This window comes from Daucus carota, chromosome 4 (assembly GCF_001625215.2).
Source record: "Daucus carota subsp. sativus chromosome 4, DH1 v3.0, whole genome shotgun sequence".
In the NCBI taxonomy this organism is placed as follows: Eukaryota; Viridiplantae; Streptophyta; class Magnoliopsida; order Apiales; family Apiaceae; genus Daucus; species Daucus carota.
The window spans coordinates 37,167,048-37,191,298 of NC_030384.2; the positions used below are offsets into that span (position 1 = coordinate 37,167,048).

At 34.1% G+C, this 24,251-nt stretch overlaps 3 protein-coding genes across 3 annotated transcripts; all 3 read right to left on the minus strand.

The window, feature by feature from the left end:
* Positions 1–2,565: 2,565 nt before the first annotated feature.
* LOC108218874 (phytyl ester synthase 1, chloroplastic-like) lies at positions 2,566–9,784 on the minus strand. Its single transcript, XM_017392023.2, has 14 exons — positions 9,353–9,784; positions 9,126–9,177; positions 8,852–8,907; positions 8,500–8,658; positions 8,262–8,366; positions 7,643–7,749; positions 7,245–7,366; positions 6,947–7,055; positions 6,657–6,787; positions 5,280–5,646; positions 4,749–4,862; positions 4,028–4,113; positions 3,420–3,529; positions 2,566–3,108 (listed from the first exon to the last, which is right to left on the minus strand). The coding sequence occupies exons 1-14, from the start codon at positions 9,675–9,677 to the stop codon at positions 2,918–2,920; spliced, it is 2,034 nt and encodes a 677-aa protein (XP_017247512.2). The 5' UTR covers positions 9,678–9,784; the 3' UTR covers positions 2,566–2,917.
* A 1,673-nt stretch (positions 9,785–11,457) lies between these two features.
* Positions 11,458–16,394, minus strand: LOC108218353 (uncharacterized). Its single transcript, XM_017391268.2, has 12 exons — positions 14,026–16,394; positions 13,699–13,930; positions 13,515–13,589; positions 13,357–13,418; positions 13,128–13,263; positions 12,928–13,024; positions 12,749–12,815; positions 12,562–12,660; positions 12,325–12,414; positions 12,079–12,233; positions 11,904–12,005; positions 11,458–11,794 (listed from the first exon to the last, which is right to left on the minus strand). The coding sequence occupies exons 1-12, from the start codon at positions 14,053–14,055 to the stop codon at positions 11,626–11,628; spliced, it is 1,314 nt and encodes a 437-aa protein (XP_017246757.1). The 5' UTR covers positions 14,056–16,394; the 3' UTR covers positions 11,458–11,625.
* Positions 16,395–21,414: 5,020 nt separating this feature from the next.
* On the minus strand, positions 21,415–22,305 carry LOC108216685 (uncharacterized). Its single transcript, XM_017389512.2, has 2 exons — positions 21,619–22,305; positions 21,415–21,502 (listed from the first exon to the last, which is right to left on the minus strand). The coding sequence occupies exon 1, from the start codon at positions 22,185–22,187 to the stop codon at positions 21,630–21,632; it is 558 nt and encodes a 185-aa protein (XP_017245001.1). The 5' UTR covers positions 22,188–22,305; the 3' UTR covers positions 21,415–21,502; positions 21,619–21,629.
* Positions 22,306–24,251: the final 1,946 nt, after the last annotated feature.

Genomic DNA, 24,251 nt, shown 5'->3' on the forward strand with positions numbered 1-24,251 from the left:
TCTTCCCAACCAAAAATAACATTATAAAATAATATCACATAAATAAACAGCATTAGGTAATATATCTCAACTTCATTATTTTTTTATCGAATTTTGTGTATGTAATATTAGTGAAAAATGTATTATAGCAGGAAAATATTTCATATATAAAATTGAGTACAAAAACTTCCATGTAAAAAAATGTTCATACATAAAATTTAGTACAAAATTTTTCATAAAATGATATGTGATGAATTTTAATTAGAATGAGTCTTTATATTCACATAAACTATTAATTAATACATTTCATCTTAATTATCTGGGAAAATAGATTTTTTTGCCACTCAACTTATAGTGTTTTTAGAAACTTACCACCCAACTAATTTTTTTATTCTTTTAGTCACTAATGTTAGGTTTGGTTTTGTTTTTAGCCACCAGCTTAGGTTTGGATTTGATTACTAGCATTATGATAATTTTTTGTATCATCATTTATACATAGTGATAGTATCTAATATTTTGATGATGTGTCGTATGTTTATATCCTTATATATAGCAATAGTAATATAAAATGAGCCGATGAAAAATTAAAATCAGGAATAATAGTAATTAGATTCTAAAAATTCAATAAATCATGAATATGAAATCAATGACTTCAAACAATTCACCCTCTCTCATAAGATAAAGTGTAATTGAGTGATATGACGCATCATCTTTCGCTATTAAACTTTCAATGGACTAGCTCAGTCTAAGATCTTTCTTAAATTTATCTTCAAAAATTTTAATAACTTTATCTTATTACAATTTTCGAGATAAATAAATAGAGAGGAAAACTTAATTTTCGATAATTGTCCTCTATATATAATGCATCATTTTATATTATTATTACTCCCTCCGTCCCTTTCATTAGTTTACAAATTTTCTCTAGTGCTTAGCATGTATTTAAGATTCTTATAAAACATAGTTTCATAACTTATTTTTGTGTGTAAAAATTCAAACGCTGAATTTTCATTCGGAAGAAAAAAAATAAAGTTATATATGAAACCATATCTTTTAAAGGCCATATAATGCGCGTAAAATTCTTATCATCCATGGTAAGCGACCATGAAGACATAAAAAGTACTACATATAAAAATACAAACATATATCAAATCATCAAAATATTACCGACTACCACTATATTTTAATAATGATACACATAAAATGTAATGCTAATAATCAAATTCAGTGACAAAAAAAAAGAGCTGAGTAAAATAAAAAAATTATAGTTCAGTGGTTAGTTTCTAAAAACGCAATAAGTTTAGTGATAAAAAAATTATCATAATGCTGGTAATCAAATCCAAACCTAAATTGGTGGCTAAAAATAAAACCAAACCTAACATTAGTGACTAAAAGAATAAAAAAATTAGTTGGGTGGTAAGTTTCTAAAAACACTATAAGTTGAGTGGCAAAAAAATCTATTTTCCCTAATTATCTTGGTTTTATAAAATTTTGTATCTGAATCTTATGCATGTATCATTGTTCATCACAGCAGACTCTGTTGATGGGAATTTGGCAGCGCCCCTCAGATTGGTTACTTGTTCCACCGGAAAAGCTTTTCTCACCCCAAAATTTAAGGATTTATTTCCTTTTTAAAAAATATATATTTTTATTTTATTCAAAATATATATATTTATTTATAATTTTTATAAACATAAATATCAAAGAGATATTTCTTTTAATAAACTAATAAAAATTTATTTCAGAAAAAATTATAATAATATATTTTTTTTCTAAAAAAGCCTCGTATTTTTCAAAAATAAATTCAACCAAATTTCCCCTTCATTTCTTTTTTTTATTTTTCTAGCCCACCAGTCACTTCACAAAGTCACAATTGACAGCTCCTTTTGACAACAAAACTATCTACTTTTTTTCATAAATAAAGTGTGGCCTCATTTGTATAATTTATTACTATTATAATTGAACAAGTTTGTTAGCAGAAAAAAGAGGTTGTCTCGTTTCCTTCAGTTGTGAGAGTGACAGTCCGGCATGTGTCTAATTTAGTATTCTAAATTAAAATTTGGAATAATTGATAAAAATAAAATTTATTGTTAAAACATATTTTATCTACCTTAGTTTCAAGACTGCTTTACTCAAGTGTTATTTTAATTTTAATAATAAAATATTTTTATTATTTCTTCTCTTTTTACACTTCTTTCCCCAATTACATTTCAAATAGATTAATATTTTAATAATAAGATTTGTGCATAAAAATTCTTGTTAGAGTGATGTACAAAATGATATCCTAAACTAGTGCACTTGGAACAAAAATAATACTTTAGTGTATATATGAAAATTGCAGTATACATCTCTTTGCTAGAATATACACTGCAGTACACACCTCTCAAATCTGATTCCGTTAAATATCCACATTATCGTCAATTTAATCGGAAATAAGTCTCGAAAATATTGTAGACTCAATGCTATGCATAATTACCACAATATTGTTATGCACCTGGAACATCCATATTCCTTTTAAGAGATTCGAAATTAAAAGTTTGTAATTATATGTGTTGATGAATGCAGTTTTGTTCAAAGGAAACAATGGAATGATATCAAGTAACAATACCATTCATGATAATACTTTTCCTTGAGCAAATATGTTTATTACACTTGTACTTTCTCAACAAACTTGCGAGCTAGGTGCCAGCTGTTACAAAGTGTATGTACAAGTGGAATGATATGTTCAACAGAGGCAACCTCACAAATGTTGTGCTACAAAATTACAGTCCCCGGGGAGGATACATGCAAACAGTTAGATTAATAGTTAAGTTTCTACACTACGATGGTTTAAGAATGTCTATGAGTATATCAATGAATTAATACACTAGAACCGGAAAGTCAATCTACACTAGGCTTGTGTTAACGCGGAAGGAAAGTTCACCTTTGATGATGAATATGATCAAAGTGAAAATGTTGGGACTTCAGCGTCAGGGCCATGTATTGCTTGATAAACCTGCCGAGCTAGTATACTCCTGTAAGGGTCCTTTTTTCGCTTCTCCTTGAGATATGCAAGACAGTTTTCAACCTCAGACTTCACCTCTAGATACACTTCATCTGATTTTTCTTTACTCCTTAGTTCTTGCTTCCTCCCTACACCAAAAATAATAAATTACAGAGAGATGTGAGCAATCAGGCAGAAAACAGCATGTGTTCTACTTCTGTCACACACATAGAAAAACAGGCAGTCTAAAACATAAGAATTAGCTACAGGTAAGACTCTATCTTAAGACAATGTCAGAGTTACACTTGTATGTCCTAATTAGACATAACAGCCGGAGGACTTGGTAGAAGTGTACATAACTTCATAGCGGACCAGGAACCCTCATTGCTTGTTATACGTGATGCGAGTTAGACATATAAGACTAGTTTAAGTCCCTCTGAGGTTTGTTTGGTAACTTTACCTTCTGTTTCGATTGGCTTTCCAAATAAAAAGTAAAAACGCCCTGGAACTTTTGGTACTAATATTGGAAGGTGCAAGTCTTGATTTGCAATCTCTCCTGGACTGTCAGTTCTGTCATTTCCAAAAATATTACATTCTTAGTGAATAAACATGAAAAGAAACAAGACAACAAATCAAACTATATCAAGACAAGAAGCACGGTAATATACTCCCTCCGTCCCTCTATATAGCACAGAAATATTGAAATTGATAGGAAGATTAAATCCAGAATTTTAGCTTATTATCCACTTTAGGCCACTCTACTCCTTAGGATTACAGCTTATTATGGAATTAATTCTAGTCAACCTTTCCTCTTGTTTGATTGGAAAATGTGATTTCTCTCTCAGGCAGGACTAGGAGGGCTAACCTAGGGCCTCGCTTCCAGTCCCAACTGGTGTTCGAAATCAATAATAATAAGAAGAAGAAATTTAGCTGGCGTTTGTCTTCCAAAACAGCAGTAGAAACTCCTATGACCCGTTATATTGACTGTCGGTTCCAAACTTGAAGTTGGGTCCTTTTTTCAATCGAAAACAATAAAAGAGTACAGAATATAAGAAATGAACAACATACCTCAACTTTCTAAAAGACTCATTGAATTCCTTATAATATGATCGAAGAAAGGGGATCTTAATTTGGTCATCATAGTCAAGAAGCAACTGCAGGAGAAAATATAGTTGTCATTCATCACATTATCTAATTAGGAATAGAGAACTCAACTGAATGCAGTGCTCACCCAGCATCTATATCTATTGAATATTTGACATCATATATGTAGCAGCTGCATAGCAAACAGTAGAGCTGCTAAAGGACAGGGTTCAGTGATTCTAACTTTGTTCTCATTCTTTGGAACTTGTATCAGACACATTTTTCCAATTATAACATAATCTACATCATGAAAAAATGTTTCTTGACATACTGCTAGCACTCATAATTCATAAAGATAAGCTTAAAAATATATAAATTTATTGCCATCAAAAGAATCAATCTTCAAAAAGGCAGCAACTTGTTTTAAGGTACGTTTCACATATGAACATGATTATAATCTGCATTTTATGGCCTGTTTGGGAACTTGGATTTCATTTGAAATCCAGGATTTGATCAAATGACATGTTTGGATACACAAAAAAAGTTGGATTTGAATTTTATTTGAAATCCAAGACATTCAGATACTAGTATAAAGCTGAGAATTTGAAATGACACCTCAAATCATGTCATTTGGAATCCAAAACTTCAAATAAAATACAGGTTCCCAAATGCAATCTAAATGAATTCTAAAAGTTCACCAGCTTACTTGCGAAACATCATCTTCTCCAACAACACCAAATGGTATAATTTTGGCTCCAAATCTAGCAGCCATCCTGATGACCTCCGATTGTTCTGGCCAAAATAACTTGTATTCCTCACCCTTGAGAAATGTAGAGTAAAACATTAGTCCAAAATGCTCATTTATTCCATTTCTTTAACCATGCATATGTGTAATTGTGTAAATAAGGAAAAGAAGACGGGACATACTCAACAATATTCATATTAGTTGGCTATTAAAAGAAAAGCTATAATTTATGTTTGACTCAGTAAGATTTTTAGTTGGATTTCATGTTAGCTGGTGAATATATTTCTTTCTTTCTGATGCTTTCATTTTAACCATGTTTTTTATTTATTATATGCTGATATCAGACTAAACATTAGCATGTAGAAGGTTATGGTCTCCATCAAAATTTTCATGCCTGCATAAATTTCCTTCAGGGCCAAGGTCTACTAGGGTTGATATTGAATGTCCCAGCCATGTATTCTATAACTAGCATAAAGGTCGCTTAAAGTTTACCTTTCGATGAAAAGCCTCACGAAGGCCTCCTGGATAGAGCAGGACATGAGAATTTAGAGACAAAAGTCTGTATAAGTTGGTTGGTGATACAGGAACAGCACCCATAACTCTTATAAAATCAAATACTGATAAATCAAGCATGTTCTCTTGCAACTTCTTGAACATAAATGGATGTGCTATTGCTCGGAGATGTATATCATGGTCAATCCAAAAGCGACTTCCCAGAGGTAATAGTTCAAGTCCCAACATCATGTGATTCCCAGTTAATATGACCGGGCCTTTGGATGGAATACCTGCAAGGCCCCTCACAATCTTCCCATTCTCTAATGTTGACAGCCTTACTGGACTAGTAATCTTCTCTATGAAGCTGATTTTCATCATTATTCGCAAAAGAATATAAGATCAATTCAAGTATATCCTACTTAAACTCAAGATTTTTCAAATTCTCCTAATAGTTACTAACATTAGAGTGATCATCAGAGTATTAATATAAGGGTTAATAGGCAAAAAGATCACTGAACTCATGGCCAACTTGCAATTTGGTCACTGAACTCAAAAAGTTTGCAAATGGATCACAAAACTAGATTTAACTTGCAGTCAACTCACTGAACTAATAAAAGGTTGCATTTAGGTCACAGCGCCGTTAAATATGAGTTGACTTTAACGGAATCCGTTAAAAAAATAAAAAAAAATCAGTTTTTTAAAAAATTATTAAAACTTAAAAAAAATCTGAAAATTTTGAAAAAACTTTAAAAAATATGAAAAAATGTAAAAACTTTAAAAAAAATCCAAAAATTTTGAAAAAATTTAAAAAATCTCGAAACTCAAAAAATATACCTAATATTTGAAATTAAAAAAATTTCAGAATTTTTTCTAAATTTCCATATATTTTTTTGAAGTTTTAAAATTTCAAAAAATTTAGATTTTTTGAAGTTCTTACATTTTTTCCATATTTTTATAAACTTACATATTTTTTTAAAATTTTCAGATTTTTTTTAAGTTTTCAAAATTTTTCAAAGAAAAATGAAATTTCATATTTGTTTTCAAAGTTTTTTATTATTATTTTTTATATTTTTTAACGGATTCCGTTAAAGTCAACTCATACTTAACGGCGCTGTGACCTAAATGCAACCTTTTATTAGTTCAGTGAGTTGACTGCAAGTTAAATCTAGTTCTGTGATCTATTTGCAAACTTTTTGAGTTCAGTGACCCAATTGCAAGTTGGCCATGAGTTCAGTGATCTTTTTGCCTATTAACCCATTAATATAATGCATTTAAATAGAACAAGGACTATTTAGCAAAAAAAAAAAAAATAGAACAAGGACAAATATAAGAAATAAGCACATCAGCTGTGATATTGTGTCGGATATCAGTTACCTGGTAGATTCATATAATTTCTTGAGTTCGGAAGGACTTGGGGGCAAATAATCTGATACATAATCACGGTATCTTTGACGGCGATAAAAACTGCTCCCAATTATAATAGTAACCAAGTCAATAGCACTTTCCTGTTGGATTTGATAACATCATAGCCTGTCAATTATATGCGTGTAACATGACATACTGAGTTCAATTATGTAGATCCAATGTAAAAGGGTTAACATGACATACTGAGTTCAAGTATATGCTTATTATACATATAGAGAATAAGAGAAAACCTCTCATACCAAGAAAAGAGCATGACCACTGTCATCAAAACATCGAATCTCACATATTGGCAGAATCTTCTTAAGTCTTTCAGCTTCCTCTTGACTTGGTAGTAGCCGATCCTTTCCACTGAAGACATTATACCAGAATTCGAATCAGAATTCAGGTTACTGCTATTTCTATAGAAACTTTGAAAACATTTGAATCAGGTTTTTGTAAAATTTAAATTCTAGTAAACATAAAAGTTCTGGTGATTTTGATGAATACACTTTTTAACTACAAAATTCAATAGAGTATGAATTGTGTTAGAGGAATGACCTGGAGAGTATTAATGTCTGAGCTTTTACAGCATGAAGACGTGAATTAGCAAATGCACTTGCTGAGCTAACCAGCTTCACCTTCCAGAGAAGTGTTTTAGCAGATAAAACATCTGACAGGACCTGGTGTTGAACAAATTTGTACTATCAGAATGGAAGAGCAGAAATGAGATTTGAAAAATAACTATAAGAAAAATCTAAATAAGTGCAATACTTCAAGCCACAAAAGGGGCTTGTGTGTCATATCCACGTCAAAAACAGAGTGCTACCTATTTTACAAGTTTAATCCTCTTATGCATGACCAATTTAAAAGAAATAATCAAAATTCACAATATATGCCAAGTACAAGGAGTTAATTATAGCTAGATCAATTAGTCTTGCTCAGTGTCAAGATCATACAGAGAGGTATGATGATAATGATATGGCTCCTTCAGACATTTCTCCGATTGTCTGTTGCAGTGGAAGTCTTTTCTCCAAAGTAGCCATCACCAGCTTTGAAGGACTATCTGTGTGCAGGTGTAACAGTTTTATCAGGTTCAGAAGTTGATTTTACAGTAAACAGTTAGTGATTATCCTCTGAAGCCGAAGAAGATACAACAACACATCCAATTATCTTTTTAATCAATTCTTTCACCCTCAGAAGAACATGGCACACTTGTTACCTAATGAACATCAAGGAAGAAAAGCTTTTCTTAATTTCTCTATTTACTTGTTAGTGAGAATGGAACACAATTAATATGGAATTTCTAACAACTCAATTATATCCCAGTCATCGACAGACAGTGAACAAACCTTATTTAAAGAAGAAATGGCCTAGCACTTTCATCTTAACGTCTAGTAACCTCACATAACTACAGTCAAATTATTTGACATGTAAGACAGTCTGGTATCTCATGGCTTAAGTTTTTTTCCCCGATAGTAGTGCATGGACAAACTAAGTGAAATTGACAACAAACCAATATAATATAAAAGTAACTCACTAATTCAGCTTGCTGAGAATATAAAAGCAGAGTTAGACCTGTCATAAGGCTAAGCAAATATGGCACGCCAGAAAGGAGGTTGTCAGGCACTACATCTAATGGAGGTGTAGGAGGTGGAAGTTGGGACTCTCCAAGTGATGTAGCTGTCAAAACAAACATTTTTGACCGAACTATCAAGTTGTAATATTACTATACAAAATGTTAAATACCCAATTAGTACATTCAGAGTCGCCCTCAACACTTAATAACAGTGTTATTGCAGAACAAACTCTTCACCTGGATTAGCCAAAATCAACACGAGATCGATATCAGGGTTACAGGCAGCAACGGCTAGTGCTAAGCATCCACCAAAAGATTCTCCGACAAGATATATTGGCCTATCTGGCGTGCGCTGGTTCTCCAATCTAACAGTTCTTTCAACCAGTTTCACCAATTCTGAGCAATAAGAGATCGAAGAAGCATTATCATTGTTGAATGATAGCTGAGATAAATCTTGACCTATTAATATGGTACCAATATCACAGAAAGGCCCATAACTGACAATAATAACCCTACTCATTAATCGTCACAAAATCTGACAAAAAAATGACTCTGTTATGCTTTATGTAATAAAGAGATGGGAAACAACCTGGAAATGGTGTCCGGTCATGAACAGGAATATGCAAGCACCATATATCAAAGATCCTTAAGAGGAACAAAAGAAACAAGAATAATCATAATCATATACTATGTAAATAACGGTTTTTTATATGGTGTGCTCATGCGCACATATGCTAAGTAGTCAATTTTAGAAGTTTATCCTAGCATTTGACAATATTATTCTTAAATTCTTGGGAAACGGTAATTTACAAAATTTATTTATAGCGTCCAGACTCCAGACTCCAGAGTGGTAATGAACTTACTGTCCAAGTCTTTGATATTGCAAAGAAAGTCCAAGTCCAACTCCATCAAGACCTGCATTTTTTGATTATTACTATACCCCTGAATAATAAGGTATGCATGCAAAAAACACATAAAAATAAATGTTGTCCCGTGACAAGTGATCAGTTCTCCTCAAAACGAGAGTTTCGTACCGTTAAATGAGTCATTGAGCCGTTATAATATATAAGATGAGTTTCAAACAGGGAACCTGGTAAAGAGAGCAAAAGAGGAGAGTTTTCGAGTGTAGAAGAGCACTCCAACGGGGAAAACCAACGTGGCGGACCACCGTCTGATGATGTGAGGAAATGTTTGGAGTGTTCTAAGTAGTCCTTGAAGCTCCGACGCTCCATTTCCTCGTTTTTCTCACCTGCTCTTTTTGACAGGGAACTACTCGTGTTTCTTGCACTAATTTCTGCAGTAGCTGAAATAAATAGCTTCCGCTTCCGCCGGAAAGTTGTCGTCGTCGGCAGAACGCGGGGAAGAGTCACCGGATAGTAACCCGAAGCTGGAACTACGCTTACGCCGCCGGCCATTATCAGTGTCCACGCGTGTAAGATAGTCCTACAAGTCTCTGTGTATGTTATTAACTGTACACACACGCCAAATATTAATATTAATTCTACTTGTTTGTAACTAGTTGTTTAAAGGAAAATTATGAATCAATAATTTCTTTCATGTTATAATCAAGATTGTGAGATGAAAATTGTATTATAGCATGCTCTATTAATGGCAATTTGGCAGCGCCCCGCAGATTGGTTACTTGTTCATCTCGTTCTCTTATTTTTTTAGTCCAACACTGACTTCACAATTGACGGCAACGTGCATGCTCCTTTTTCATTGGACTACAAAGCTATCCCCTTTTTTTCCCAAAATAAGCTGTTGCCTCGTTTCTATAATTGATAAGGAGTAAAATGCTTAATTCGTCATTGTAGTTACTGAAAACTTACAACTGAATCAATATATTAAAAAACCCTTCAAAAACATCACAAATTCATTAAAAATTTTGAAACGCTTCACTCTCCGTTGTTTCGTTAGTTACTTAACCGGAAATTAAAAAATATGGAAAAAAATTGAATTTTTTTAAAAAAATTCAAAAATCTTAAAACAATCTGAAAAATTGGAAAAAAGGAGGTGAGTTTTTTTCCCCGGATTTTTGAACTTTCTTTTGAAATTTTGAAATTGTTTTTGGATTTTTGAATTTTTTTTCAAAATTTTCAGTTTAATAAAAGCATGAATGAGTAAAAATAAAAAGTCTCAGATAAATTTAGAAAATTTTAAAGGAAAAAAGGACTTGCCATTTTCTTGTAATCGAACAAATTTTTTCATTAAAAAAAAGATTTTTGTTTAATCTGTTACTTTATTTCAAGTTATGAGCACTTGTAATGGACTTTCTTTCGAGCTATTATCGTTTAACCGTGTGCTAAAATTTTGTTTTCTTTCATTACAGTTAAGTAAGGTGTAACTAAATTAGGGTTTTGAGGGTCGACTCCCAAAATTAGCCGTCACTTCTTCATTTTTCACCTTCATCCTCTACTTCCACCAAATCATTTTCGCTCTCCCATCTTCTCCACTATTTACCTATTTTTTGTTTTTCAATAAAATCGAGTGTTGCTTAAACCTCGAAAATTCCAATCGAGTTTTATTTTCAGATCTGTTTCGGATTTGAGCTTGGACTTGATTGTTTTCTGAATAAATCGAATCTTTTGAAATCAAAGGTCCGATTGTGTTTTTCCGTCTCGCCTTTTGGCGTGTGTTGATTTAGTACCCAATTTCTGGGTGTTATATTTGTGGTTGTTATGTCTTCCTGCATTATCAATGAGAATGATTGGGATGGAGTTTTGGGAGATCTGGTTTATCGCATCATTAATACTTTCGGCATGTCTATAGCTGGCTCCCGGCATGTAGATAGCTGGGGTATGCTTGGAACGGTGGTGATCGCATGTGCTCACCTTTCACAAATTATAGTTGTTCATTATTCGAGGATTCTTGTTCCTCATTGCTTAGTTTTTACAACTGAGTCGTCTGAACACCGCAACAGCCATGGAGCTATTGTGAAGGTCAATTGTGAAGCTACCATTTTCGGGATTGATGTAGGCTGGACTACTCGAGAAGCCTTTGTATTCATTTTCAATTTCAAGAATCATTGGATTCATTGTGTTAAGCAGTCTGGAAACAATGCGGCTATTTGTTTAGCTCGTTTTATTGTTTATTAACCTGATTGCATTGTCAGTTGGGGATCTGTCCCGACTAGACTTGTTTTAATTTAATGGAGTGAATTTGCATTTTGTCAAAAAAAAAAAGTAAGGTGTAACTATTTGCTGGTTCAAAGCTACATTATGCACAAGCAGAATCAATGAGCACATTTTCTGTCATGTTTTACTGATATCAATTTTAAGAATGCAGTCACCTCGATCGAGAGATTAGGTGCTGGTAAGCTTTAAACAGAAAAAAGCAAGTAAAACATACAGCAGATACATAAACTTAGTTAATGTCAATATCATCTTCACTATATACAAGTTGCTCGTTAGGGGTTTGCCAAGTGATTTCCATATTTTCAGTATCCCATGCTAAATGTGGCTCTGGCAATTGGTAATCTTCTGGTTTTAGCGACAACTGAAATTCAGGAAGATCAGGCAAGATTTGTAGACCCCTGCATCAAATATGGAGTGTTAATCAAATTCCTATTCAATGTATATCAATGAGGCTTAATAATCCACTCAGATTATATAATCGAGAATGGTTCAAGTTAATTTACTTACTTCTCCTGCTCCATTAGGTAGCCATACATCTGAGACTTTCTTGATGCAATCTCTGGAATCTTTTTGTTAAGATTCTTCATTGCACCCCATATAGGAGGCGGTCTGTAGAGAACGAATTATTGTTATGAGCGCGGTGCATACAAATCTATATTAAACGCAACAAACAAGTAGGTACCTGGTTACAGGAACAGCGAGGCAGAAGCTCAAACAGGCCTTCTTGCTTTCAGCGAGAAGATTTTCAGCAGCAAGGAAACAACAAACAGCGGAAATGTGGGAGGCCGGTTCAGTGCCCTTGTCAAGCATCAGACCATTGTAGTAGTAAGCTGCAGCCTGATAAACGTTACATGAACCGTAAGGAGTTTAGAGCTAAGAGGCAGAAGGTGGCGAGTTTATGAATCTGACAAAGGGAGTAATGATGCACCTTTGCTTCTAGGTATTTCCATTTGATGAACAACATATGTTTCTTCCCGTATCCTTGATTGTTGTTGCTTGTTGACAAGCAACAATGAGCCTAAGGATCAGAATATTTGGACAAATATTAGGCTAATAAAACAGAATTGGAATCAGAATATTTGAACTTTAAAGGACCTAGTATAAACTTCGAGACAGATTTTGTATACTTAGCTAAGAAGTAAGTTATTGCCACACAGCCACATACCTGTCCTAAATAACTCAGTTGTTCACATGCCAGTCTCCTTTTTACAGAGAGAGTTGCATTTCGGCTTTCAACAGCTAAACCAAGCTGCATTTCAGTTCCCTGAATATGTCATTCCAAAATGCAATCAGTATATATAAGTTAAATGACTCTGTCTCGAAAAAAAAAAGTTCATATGGTTACATTCTACCTGCGCCAGTGCTTGAACTATAATAGCCTCCAGTGTACTCTCATTCAAATCGTTTGGCAACCTGCTCCTGATCACATATATTACAATTTAAGGATTTCTACAGGAAAAAAAATTTAGGGCCATTAAATATTATTTTTCAGTAAAATGGTCCTTTTTCCTGTAAAAATATAGGATTGTACCTAATATCTGGTGGTAGGTGTATCAGAACATCCCGGATTAGTAATTCCAAGTACCCTGCCGCCTTCAGCAATAATTCAACAGCATTTCTCATACTATCTGGTGTTGCACAAAGTTATCAGTGAGGTCGCAATTTCAGTAGTAAGGCAGTATCTAAGTTCCTTTAGTGTTGATATTTACTTGATAAGTAGAAATAACATACCCGATGAAACAATCCTGTCGCTACCAGTACTCTGATCCTTGGAAATTAGTATGGAATTTGCCTCGGTCAATGTCAATGTGGCCATCATATGAATCACAGAGTAAACCTCAAACCACCAGTTTTGAACACAAACTTCCTGCTCATTAATAATTTTAATCATATCAACATACAACAAAATTATTATCAAGTGATTACACATTAAAGTTGGAGCAATTTGTAGAAACATTACTTGTCGTCCATCTGATAAATTTTTCCACTTGAATTCCACCAGTTTTTGGATCTCGCATTCTTCTGTTAATTACAGAAGTTATGTAACACTTGCAACATGTATACAAATTCTTTTTCCATACCAATACTGTATGTAATTGTGACTTATGAGAGCCAAACCTTTTCTGTTGACGCCTACAAGAAGAGACAAGTACTCCTCCAGTGCTTGCTGTAAGTCAGGAATTGCAGATCCACCTACAAGAAGTTACAATCTCATGAAAGTGCTTAAAGACTTTGATCTCTTTTGTTTAGTCTAATAATCCTAAAAGACCACAGATTTTCACCTAAAGTTGAAACAGCATACCAGTATCTTCTGCCACCAAAACAATCTGATTCCGCAGACAGCTTATTTTGTCAACAACCTCTGTGGGAAGTACACCTCTAAGGATCTTCTGAAGATCATCAGATCTAACAGGAACCCTCAATTCAGGAACGAAAATGGTAACTTCTGGAATGTTCTTCTTCTTCTTCCATCCCATAGAGGATGTGCATCCTATTGACACTGAGGAGGATTTTCCTTTCTCAAATATAACATTCTACATACATGTACAATATAATTAGTAACTTTATACTTCATTCCATCATAAGCAGTTAACAAATTCAATAAATGAAGACAATGTAGGTACTATACCTTCCACCTCTGCATATTTAACCAATGCATTGTCACTGTAATTGATAACGTAGACAAATACTAATTAGTGTGATAATCAGGAAGGTGAAGCAATTAAGGCAGCCTGATTGATCACTTAGGCATGTAGATACTATATATACATTTCGTGTATTATGATCAAGTGAAGGCATTATTCTATGGTTTGTGCATGTGTGTAGTAGCTGTATATATGTAGCAATGAGTGGATGGGAAAGCTAACTGGAAGCATGCAAGAGAGTCAGGAAGCTGGGAAAGATCCTAGAGATGCAGAATATACTTTTATATCCCCGCGAAAGGGGCTCAGAAACCGATCTAAACATTCACATGGCGAGCCTATGGGCTGAGAAATTTTAAAAAATTACATTAATAGTGGTGGTATTAATAAAATGGATATGCACATTGCGCAAAGTGACAGAGAGGAATGCATGGAACTTTAATCTAAAATGGCTAGTTGGTTAATCTCCACAAGATTAGCTGTCTGTTTCATACCTGGATGGTCATTAGTTTAAATAATTTAATAACTTACTGATTAGTTTAGTATCTTCAAGAAGAAATGAAGCCACTAATAACTCTTCTTCTTCATTAGCTGTTGAACTTTGTGTTAATGGTGTTTTAAGAAAGTTGCATGTTTGCAACAGAAGGATGTAGGGGTAAAGTAAACATGAGAGTGTTATTTTATTACCAATTTGAAAATTTATATCAACTTAGTCATTAAAAAGTTAAAATTTTGTATTAATTCAGTCACTGACAGATGGTTTCCTTGATACAAAGTTACTAACAAGACTAAATTGAGTCGATTTTAAAATGAGTGACTAATTAGATATATTTGAACCAAATGAGTGATGGCTTTGATATTAATCCGCAACTACAATGATTAATGCACAGCTCTAGCCTTTTTGGTTAAAAAGGTGTTAGATGACCATTTCTCTAGAAATCTTATACATTAATAGTGGAAACCACTATATAAATCTGAATACTTTTCATACTCTCTCAAATCATCATAGCACTCTCTTCTCTCAGCACCATAACAATTCAAATCACAGGTACGATTTCGCTGCAGTTCACTGAGGATAGGAGGAAGATTTGTTGATACCATGTGACAAACGGTTACAAATAATCAAGAGAATCGCGAGAATTGCTTAAGGCTCTTCAGAAGAACAGTATTAGATCGATAGGAAATCTGGGATGGCGCAGTTCCATATGGACATGTGGTGGTCTATCAAAAGACTTGAGATTTGCTTGGCAACAACAAATAGAAAGATTCAGAATCAAGCCATGGGCATTTCAGTTTAACAACTATAACAAGGCACACCTGCTAAAACATAGTATTATATATGTACATCAAACATTGGGACGTGGATTTCATGTGACTTATACTTTAATTTACTACCAGAACATTAAATTTAATCGAGTAAGATATTATATTCATAGCATGTACCTACAGCTTCACTAGGAAGCTGCACCAGATGCAACAATTCTTAAAAAATATACATAGGATAAGCTTGAGAGTTGAGAACAAATCAAAAAATCTGGATTACTGACCTTAATCCAACCCTAATCCCCATATAATCTACTAATTTAATTCCATAAAATGCACAATCTCCTCGAGTCCCAGGTTACCTGAGTGTGAACATTCGACTCCTATAGCTGACACAGGGTTTATTCAAGAATTGAGGACAGCACATGATGATAGTTTCGACAGTAGGCACATTTTTCTTTTGCATATAAAAGAATACCACTTGGTGTCGAATTCTGTATAGTCAGGAAATGATACGATGTCTAATCGTGAATGATCAGAATTTGATACCAGATGAGTGGATGGCACCTAGAATTGCCAGTATTTTCTTGAACTTAAAAAACAAAGGCAAAAGGCAATCTGATAGCAAATACAAATCAGATCTGGATTCAAATGTTGCCATGTTACTTAATCAGTTGAATTGTGATATTGTTGTTTATAATTGTTGCTCCTGAGCAGGAACTATCCAGTAAGGGTAAATCATGTACACTTGCCCTCAGAAAGATATAGATACCCATGTAAGTTATGGGGTAGACCTGGTCACTGGAGATTGTAAAGATTAGTTGTACAAATTACAATTAAGCATGTACTTGTCAGAAAATTTAATATAATTAATCTCATGTTTCTTTAATACCCCTCAGTATCAATATAAATGACAATTTCCATGATAAAATGGACAAGATTATATATAAATCATCTGTGATTATATCTGCTAGCCACTTTGCAATGACAGGGCCTCATGTAGGCCTGCCTTCAGCAGATTTCAAGTCTAGTTTCCTTATAGCAAAAATCAACCAAAGTATAGAATAAGTTGTTAGAATACAATACAATATGATCCTGATAAGCCCTCCTCCTAACACCTTGAGGTTTTAGGAGGATTGGTCACTTAACATGGTATGAGAGCCATGTTAAGCGACCAATTCTTCTGAAACCTCAAGGTGTTAAGACGAGGGCTTACCAGGATCATATTGTATCGTAACATAAGTTACTCCAGTTTTAAGGCGACGGGAGAAGAGTTTAACACAACCGTTAAATTCAGACAACTGATATATGGAGAATAAAAACTCATAAAAAATTCAAGTCAACGATGTCGAGAAATAAGAAAAAGATGCAAGAAGATAAACGGAAAGATAAAGCAGAGATGCTTACAATGGGTGTAAGAAAAGTGTGAATCAGAACAAAATCTATGCCTAGCTAGTGGCATGGATTGACTTGCATCTTTTGTAAGGCTGATTTGATTTGTCGCAACAATTTACATTGCAATGGTATATAATTTGCATTGCAAACAAGGAAGGATGAAGAAGAAGAAGAATATTAATCGCGAGTAAGCCTTGGTACTAACCGGCAATTAGTAGTAAAGCTACACTTTAAATTGATTACATTAGTAAAGCTTTTCGGTCATGGCCTTTAACACCGCTTTACTTAAATTGCAGTAGCATCTTCTCAGATTTGGTTCTATCCTTCACTTTAATCTGCCATTACAAATGTGCCACATTACTCATGTCTCAAGAACATCTTTGACAATAATATGAACATTAAGGCATAATGCAATTAAAGTGAAACGCATAAGGTCTCTCAATGAGAATTGCTCTACAATGATCCTAAGTTATTCGGATGGTCAAAATGTATCACAGAAGCACGAACGCTTTGGCTATGAGGTGGGACTAAGTAGTACTCCCTCCGTTTCTCCCATTTGTTTACAAATTGTTGGGCACGGAAATTAAGAAAAATGCATGTAAAAGTAATTATGTAGGTCAGGGTGTCTATGGGCTTGAAGTCAAAAGAGAATACATTCATATTCGTGCATAGCTTTATGGGCACCTAAATAATGCAAGTGAATGGCCAAATATGGAAAAGATTTATGAGCAGGAAAAGAAGAAGATAAGGCATATTGTATTGATGATTGTGAGGGGCCATAATAATAATAATGTGGCAAACAGAATCGGGCATGGGGTTACTATAATAAGGAAATGGCTATAAATAGAAGATGTGTTCGCAGTGAAATGGCATCATCAATACTCAATCAATGTAATACATTGTATACAGAGGTGGTATTACAAGAGGAAGAGAGGTCTTACATGAAGAAAAGAGTGTTATTTTGTTTAGTAGCCAAGGATGACTTGCCTGCTCCAATGTCATCTAGTTGATCAACAGAGACTGGATTGGCTTGGTTTCAGGCAGTCACCTTGGCTAACTTGACACCCTCTTTTCTTTCATGCTAGACCCCGTCTTCTTTGATCCGACTGTTCAGTGGTTCCCCAAATGGAATGCTAGTTCTTGCTTCTACGGTTCCTCGTTGTGGTGTATGCTGCAGCTCAGCCTGCAGGCTGCAGTCACACTTCTGATCCTGCTATTCCATATGTGAGGGCATTACTTTAACGTATATTACTTATTCCATATATACTGATTACTGCATAACCGCATAAAACTTAATTTTTGGATCTATCATTTCCATAAATGCAATGCGGCATCATACATAAGCAGCTGTTATTTTGTTATAACAAATATTATGCTGTCATACACAGAACATAATTATTTGAATCACAGACGTTAACATGTATCAATCCGTCTAAGCATGAACAAGATATGTTTCTGGGTCCGGGTCGCTCATACACATGATACAACATGTTATCAGCGAATTATTTTTTTCGCGAGATGACATTTACCCTAGACTTTTGATGAAAATAGAGGAGACTATGGCCGTCTTTTTGTGGAAAAATCACTCATTCTAAAATTTTAACAAATTGAATTTTCCTGCGTATGCTCCTTTTAATCTATTGGCATGTACCATTACCCTTAATATAATAAGACACAAATGCCCAAAATGGTTATAAACCCTAATTCTGTATTGTATTTTGTTATAAATTTTTCATAACATATAACTTATTTATTACGATAGAATAAAACATGAATTTTTGCAGGGAAATGGGAAGGAAGGAAAAGCAAATATATAGTTTACTGTCTTATTACCGATCATATATGATTTTGACTCAAACTTCCCTAAACTTTTCGGTCAGTGACAATGGATGGAAAATATAAACGTCGAGAATGATTAAGCTAAACTCCCCTAAACTTCATAGTGTATATATGTGTGTTTGCTAAATGGATGCATACAATTCAAATAAGTTAAGTAGTTAGATAACTTAAGTAATTGTGCATGTGTTAAATCTCTGTGTTATATCATGGATGGCAAATTCCAAAAAGACCCCCCTTTTTCAATTCAAGTGTATTAACCAGATATTTTGTAGCTGGGAAAATTTGAATCTTATCCAATTTTTGTGCCTTCTCCGGTTATAATGTCATTCGATTCACTTGCACACTTCGAAATTTTATATAGCGGTTCATTCACTAATGTTGTGTTTGGTTGGGGTGAATGATTCCGGAAGGAATAGAATGAAAAATGAACTATCTTATGAATAATTTTAAAGAAATTTCATTCTTTCCTCCATTCCCTACATCATATGCTAGATATCACCCCTTCCATTTGAGATGGAATGCTCCATTCTCTCCCATCCTCAATTTCTTCTCAAATCTCATCATAACAATTTTGCACTCCTTCAATTTTTTTCAAAACTTTATTCCTATCTCTATTAGTTTCAAGTATTTTTTACTCATTTCATTCCATTCCATTCCATTCACCCCAACCAAACACAACAAGACACTAACATGATACACTACAAACCCAAAAACAAGTTTAACTTGAATCAGAGATAATCTAACACCTGGATTCTATATACATTTAACATTTGTCACAGCTTGTTTGGGTTTTCTGACCAAATCCTCAACCCAAGCTGGCCGCTGCAAATACCAAATTTCTATGAAACTAAAAGAAACTTAGACCATGGAACAGGAGTACAATCCAATAATCCAATACATTTAAATGAAAGCAACTGAAAGTCATTAAACATGGGGTGAAAATTTTACTTACAGAATCCAAATGTTCACTGAAGTAGAGTTGAAATAAAATGTGTAACATTTTTCAGAAATGAACAAATTTACTCCGTACCTGGCATACTCAATATATTGCCAAATCTAAAAAAGTACAAGTATGATGCTAACAGCTTAACCACATCACCATCGGATTGGTGCACAGAGACATCTTACAAGGTTAGATCTGAAACCCGTACCAAATAGGTATATTAGGAAACTAGGAAAGTCTTTATTGCGGCAAAGTAGAATAGGTATATATGTGGCGGGGTGGAGATCCCTGTCACGCAACAAACTGTCCAGCGGAAAGACATAAACCCTAAAATGGGTGACTCAGTCCACAGATTCAGCTTAGTAACAGGTTAACAGAGTTTGTTTAGCAGTCCTTGCTTCACAGATTCGGCTCGGTTCAAACAGCTCTAGTTCGATTGCAGAGTGAAGTGGAGAAGTAACTACGAGAATCAAGACAAGCAATTAAACCAGGAGCAAGGTAGCTAGGGTCTAATGCCATCATTTAGTGACATAAACCTATAGACAGGACGAGCTTCATATATAGTTTCAAGTTATTTTTTCCAGAAAACAGTACTAGAACAGTAAATGTTCAGCTCTAAATCCTGTACTGAAATGGGCATTCATATATAGAAGAGAACAATAGATTGTGCATGATCGCCACCTAGAAAACATGGGTGCGGCACACACCGAACATATACGTTTGGGTGCAGGGGTTCAGCCTGATACATAGGGGGTGCACCACCCGGCATATCCCCAACTTTTACCAACCAGATAGTAGGATGTGCGGAAGGGTACAAATTGTAATTGACTGATTAAAACGTGGCCTAATTTGAAGAGCAGACTGAGAGGGATGAAGGAGAATCACGGTTTTACGCATTCCATCTCCAGTTCTCATCACTGATCACTAGTTCTTGTCACCAATCTGTTTATCCGCACTGTGCATCATATATGTATGCAAGTATATATTTGTGGACTGTGGTGTATGACTGGAGCTTGACTTCTGTGTATTACTCTACTGTTGTGTGTGTATTTACAGTATTATTCCCGCTAGAATATATGTTTTATCATATTTTCAATTCACTGCTTGTTTTTCCACATTCATTATTATTTCTATACATGAGTGTAATGATTGAATTACTTAGTTACTACTATGTATTTTAATTATCAAGAATTTATCTACTCTAATTAAACTGTGTCTCTCGAATAATATATATATGACGTATCCCACACCCGAAATCCCTATATTTGTGCATTTGCCGAATTTCCGTATCCCCGTGCCGCGCACCTGCACCCATGCATCATAATCGCCGCCCATATAAATAGCGGAGGTGGTAAAAGGAAAAGAACTTCGCACATGTGTGAATCCCAAAACAAAATCTGTACTAACAGCTTAAACATAAGGTTTCATCACCAAACCGTCCAAAGAATTTACCACCAAACAGGTAACAAACATGAATGCGGACAGGCCGACAGGGCCAAGGTGGAATTTATGTACAAACTGCACCGTGGCTACACTAGATCTTAATCCACTCAGGTGTGTGAAAATATATATGTTAATCCACAGGAAAAAATTTGGCAAAACATAAAACTAATCTAGGTTGGAAACAGAACTAGATATAATACCAATAAAGCTGAAAGAATAAAATCAACATAAGGAAACATGCTCAAACCTAATCTACTTGTGAAACTACTACACAGAAACACAAACCAAATGAATTTCAGCCAACTTTATCTAGCATCAAGATCTAGTCCTGTAGCCACAGAATCCACAACAGCCAAGAAAGCGAACAAAGATTCAGTGACGCATATATGATCCGACACAATTATCCAATCATATACGGTATACCATCACTGTCAATGCAATTCAAACTCCCTGGCCAAGTAAAAGCTACATAAACTTCAACCGAACTCCATCATAACAAAACCAAAACAACACTTAAAGTCGCGAACCAAGTAAAATTCCATCACAAGTTCAATAGGCCAATACAACCAGGCGCAATAATCCTAAAACATCATACAAAATAGTATATATTACTTTGCCACTTAAATCATCATATATCTAAACAACATCATATATCTCCTCAAAAGTCTTACTGCTACATTATAAAATCGAAACTAACCTCATACTCTACTACTCATCATCATTATCTTTGTCATCACTGTTTCCGATAACCACACCACGAGACGCACCACGACGACTCCGAGTCCTGGAAGGGAGAATGTTATCCAAATCAACTTCAGCAAGAGGATCCTCAGACAAATCACTGTCACTCTCATCATCCGAACCAAAAACATCAGCAGCGCCATCACTGGAATCATCTTCATCGTCTTCCGACTCTTCGATAAGCTTGCCTTTGCCTTTATCCTCCTTCATTATTCCTTTTCCCTTAACATCAACTTCAGCTTCTCCATTTGAATTTTCCTCATCGTCATCATCATCCTCATCCTCTTCTTCTTCTTCGTACTCTTCTTCATCTTCTTCAGTGTCTTCGTCTTCAATGTGTTGCTCTTCAATTACTTTGGTTTCAATTACTTTGGTTTCGATTACTTTGGATTCGAGCAGGGCTTCGGGTTTGGGCTTCTTGGTAGCGGAATCAGAGTGAATGAGTGCATCTTGTTCTTCGGGCTTTCGTTTAGGAGGGAATGTGTGGTTAACAGTAGGGTCTTCTTGGTTGTTGAGCTCGCCCATTTGTTTGATTTCTAGGGTTTCTGTGAGGCTCTTTGGGGCTTATGCTCTGCTTATACTTATATTTTGTTGGTCGCGGCTGACCCCATTCTCTAATTCTTTTTTTTTTCCTTGGATAATCCTGAACTGTATTTATTAGAAAATGATTTTTCTTTTACCAATATACATATTTTCATTTATGCAGTGGGTCATTGAAATCTAACTTGTATTTTAATTCCATTTTTAAGTCAATAATATTCACCATCATTTTGAAGATGGTACTAATGAATTATTTGTTGTACTAATTTATATTTTACATAGTATAATAACACAGTCTTTGCGATAACTTAAGTTTTCAAAACAAGGATATATTTTCCAGAAAAATTATATTTCTGTAATAAATTTGTAAGTAAGTATTATGAAGTTTTTAATATTTTTTATCACGGAATCAAGTACCTTTTTTAGCAAAAAGTTAAAAAAAACATATTTACATATTTCTTTTAAAATAAATAACTGTTTTACGATAAACAAGTCAAAGACAAAATACCTGTTTGGATGAGTTTAAAACTACTACGGTATTTTTTAGTTTAAATAAAGAAGTGAAATAAAAGTTGGAAACATGGTTTGGTTCGAGAAGTGGTATGGGGTTGGAACAAAAAATAGATTTGAGTTGGTATGGGTTGGTATGATTTTTAGGTATCGTATATGATATCATGTGTTTGGTTGAGTACTGAATCAATATGTATAATTTTTGTTAAAAATAAGTTATTAATTTATATCAATTCAAATTATTATTATTATATATTTTTGCATCATTGATTTAATTTTGTATCAAATATTAATATTTCATAACTTAAATAGAGATTAAAAAAATAAAAAATGAATGTATCTCATACCCACCTCCCCAATTGAGTATCAAAAATTCATACCTTACCCCATACCACCCATGAACCAAACGACCCCTTAACGTGTTTTGAAAAAAAGTAGAAGTCACGAGATGTATTCCTAACGTTTTATAAGTACTTTTTTGTTTTTTTTCACAAACAATATAAATAAGTGCCTTTAAATTATAAACTCCAACAAGCCGATCTTTTAAAACCCGGCCAAACACCCTCAACAAAAAGAAAATTTTAGGACTCCTTTGTTTTGCAGATTATGTAATTTAAAAATAAATTATTATTTGTGAAAGAAAATTTTAGGACTTCTTTGTTTTGCATATTATGTAATTTAAAATAAATAATTATTTGTAATTTCACAGGTGGTTTATAGGTTAAATTCTGAGACTACAAATCTGCAATTGACTTTATAAATATGAATCATATCCTTTAAAAGGAGGCTCTTAATTTTTATTAGTTTTGTTTATTCATATTAAAAATTACATATTACTAATAATATTATTCAAATTAAGTCTAAGTTCCTGGGAGAGCACGTATATTTGGAGTATTGGAGTCCCCCATCTTTGCCATTCGGGCGTTCACTTACTTCTAATCTAACAGCTACAAAATTAACAGTTTTTTTAAATTGCACGGTTGTATATTGGCAAATGCAGTTTACATGATACAGATCATTTGTAACGGCCACTCAGTTAAAAGCCCCATTCTGGTTTTTCCGTGAGGCACCAGGCAACCGGCATGTTTATCTTCAATTTGTCTCTCCGTTCTCCCTCCGTTCTGTTGCTCGCAGTTGTCTTTCATTGTATTGTTTTGTTGCTCGCTGTTGTCCTTCACCATTTTTTAGAGTTGTTTTCATCTCTCAAACTCAGATATTCATATTATTCTGCAATTGGTGAATTAAGAGGAACAAAATGCAGAACAGTAACGGGTTGATAATGGGAGGAAAAAGAAGAAGACTTGAGAAACAATATAATACAATTTCTATAAATATGTATAAGGTTGTTAGTTACAGTTTTTTAAATTACAGATATTATCCACTTGTCTCCCAAATCCAGCATGCATGTTTATTTTAATCCAACGGTATTGGTATAGGTCTTCAAAGACTCCAAAATCTTTGTACTCCAAGGAGCCCAACTCATTCAAATTATTAATAAATTGAGTAATTTTAATTAGAGAAAAGCTAATCCTCTATTTT

Excerpts from the sequence above, each read along its gene's own strand:
- LOC108218874 (XM_017392023.2), bottom strand. The coding sequence starts at position 9,677 with ATGGCCGGCGGCGTAAGCGTAGTTCCAGCTTCGGGTTACTATCCGGTG. Across the intron at positions 8,659-8,851 it reads TGACCGGACACCATTTCCAG|AATTGGTGAAACTGGTTGAA; the intron begins GTTGTTTCCCAT and ends CTTATTGCTCAG. Across the intron at positions 4,114-4,748 it reads GAGAAGATGATGTTTCGCAA|TTGCTTCTTGACTATGATGA; the intron begins GTAAGCTGGTGA and ends TTTCTCCTGCAG.
- LOC108216685 (XM_017389512.2), bottom strand. The coding sequence starts at position 22,187 with ATGGGCGAGCTCAACAACCAAGAAGACCCTACTGTTAACCACACATTC.
- LOC108218353 (XM_017391268.2), bottom strand. The coding sequence starts at position 14,055 with ATGCATTGGTTAAATATGCAGAGGTGGAAG. Across the intron at positions 13,590-13,698 it reads TTTGGTGGCAGAAGATACTG|GTGGATCTGCAATTCCTGAC; the intron begins GTATGCTGTTTC and ends AACTTCTTGTAG. Across the intron at positions 12,661-12,748 it reads TAGTTCAAGCACTGGCGCAG|GGAACTGAAATGCAGCTTGG; the intron begins GTAGAATGTAAC and ends TGACATATTCAG.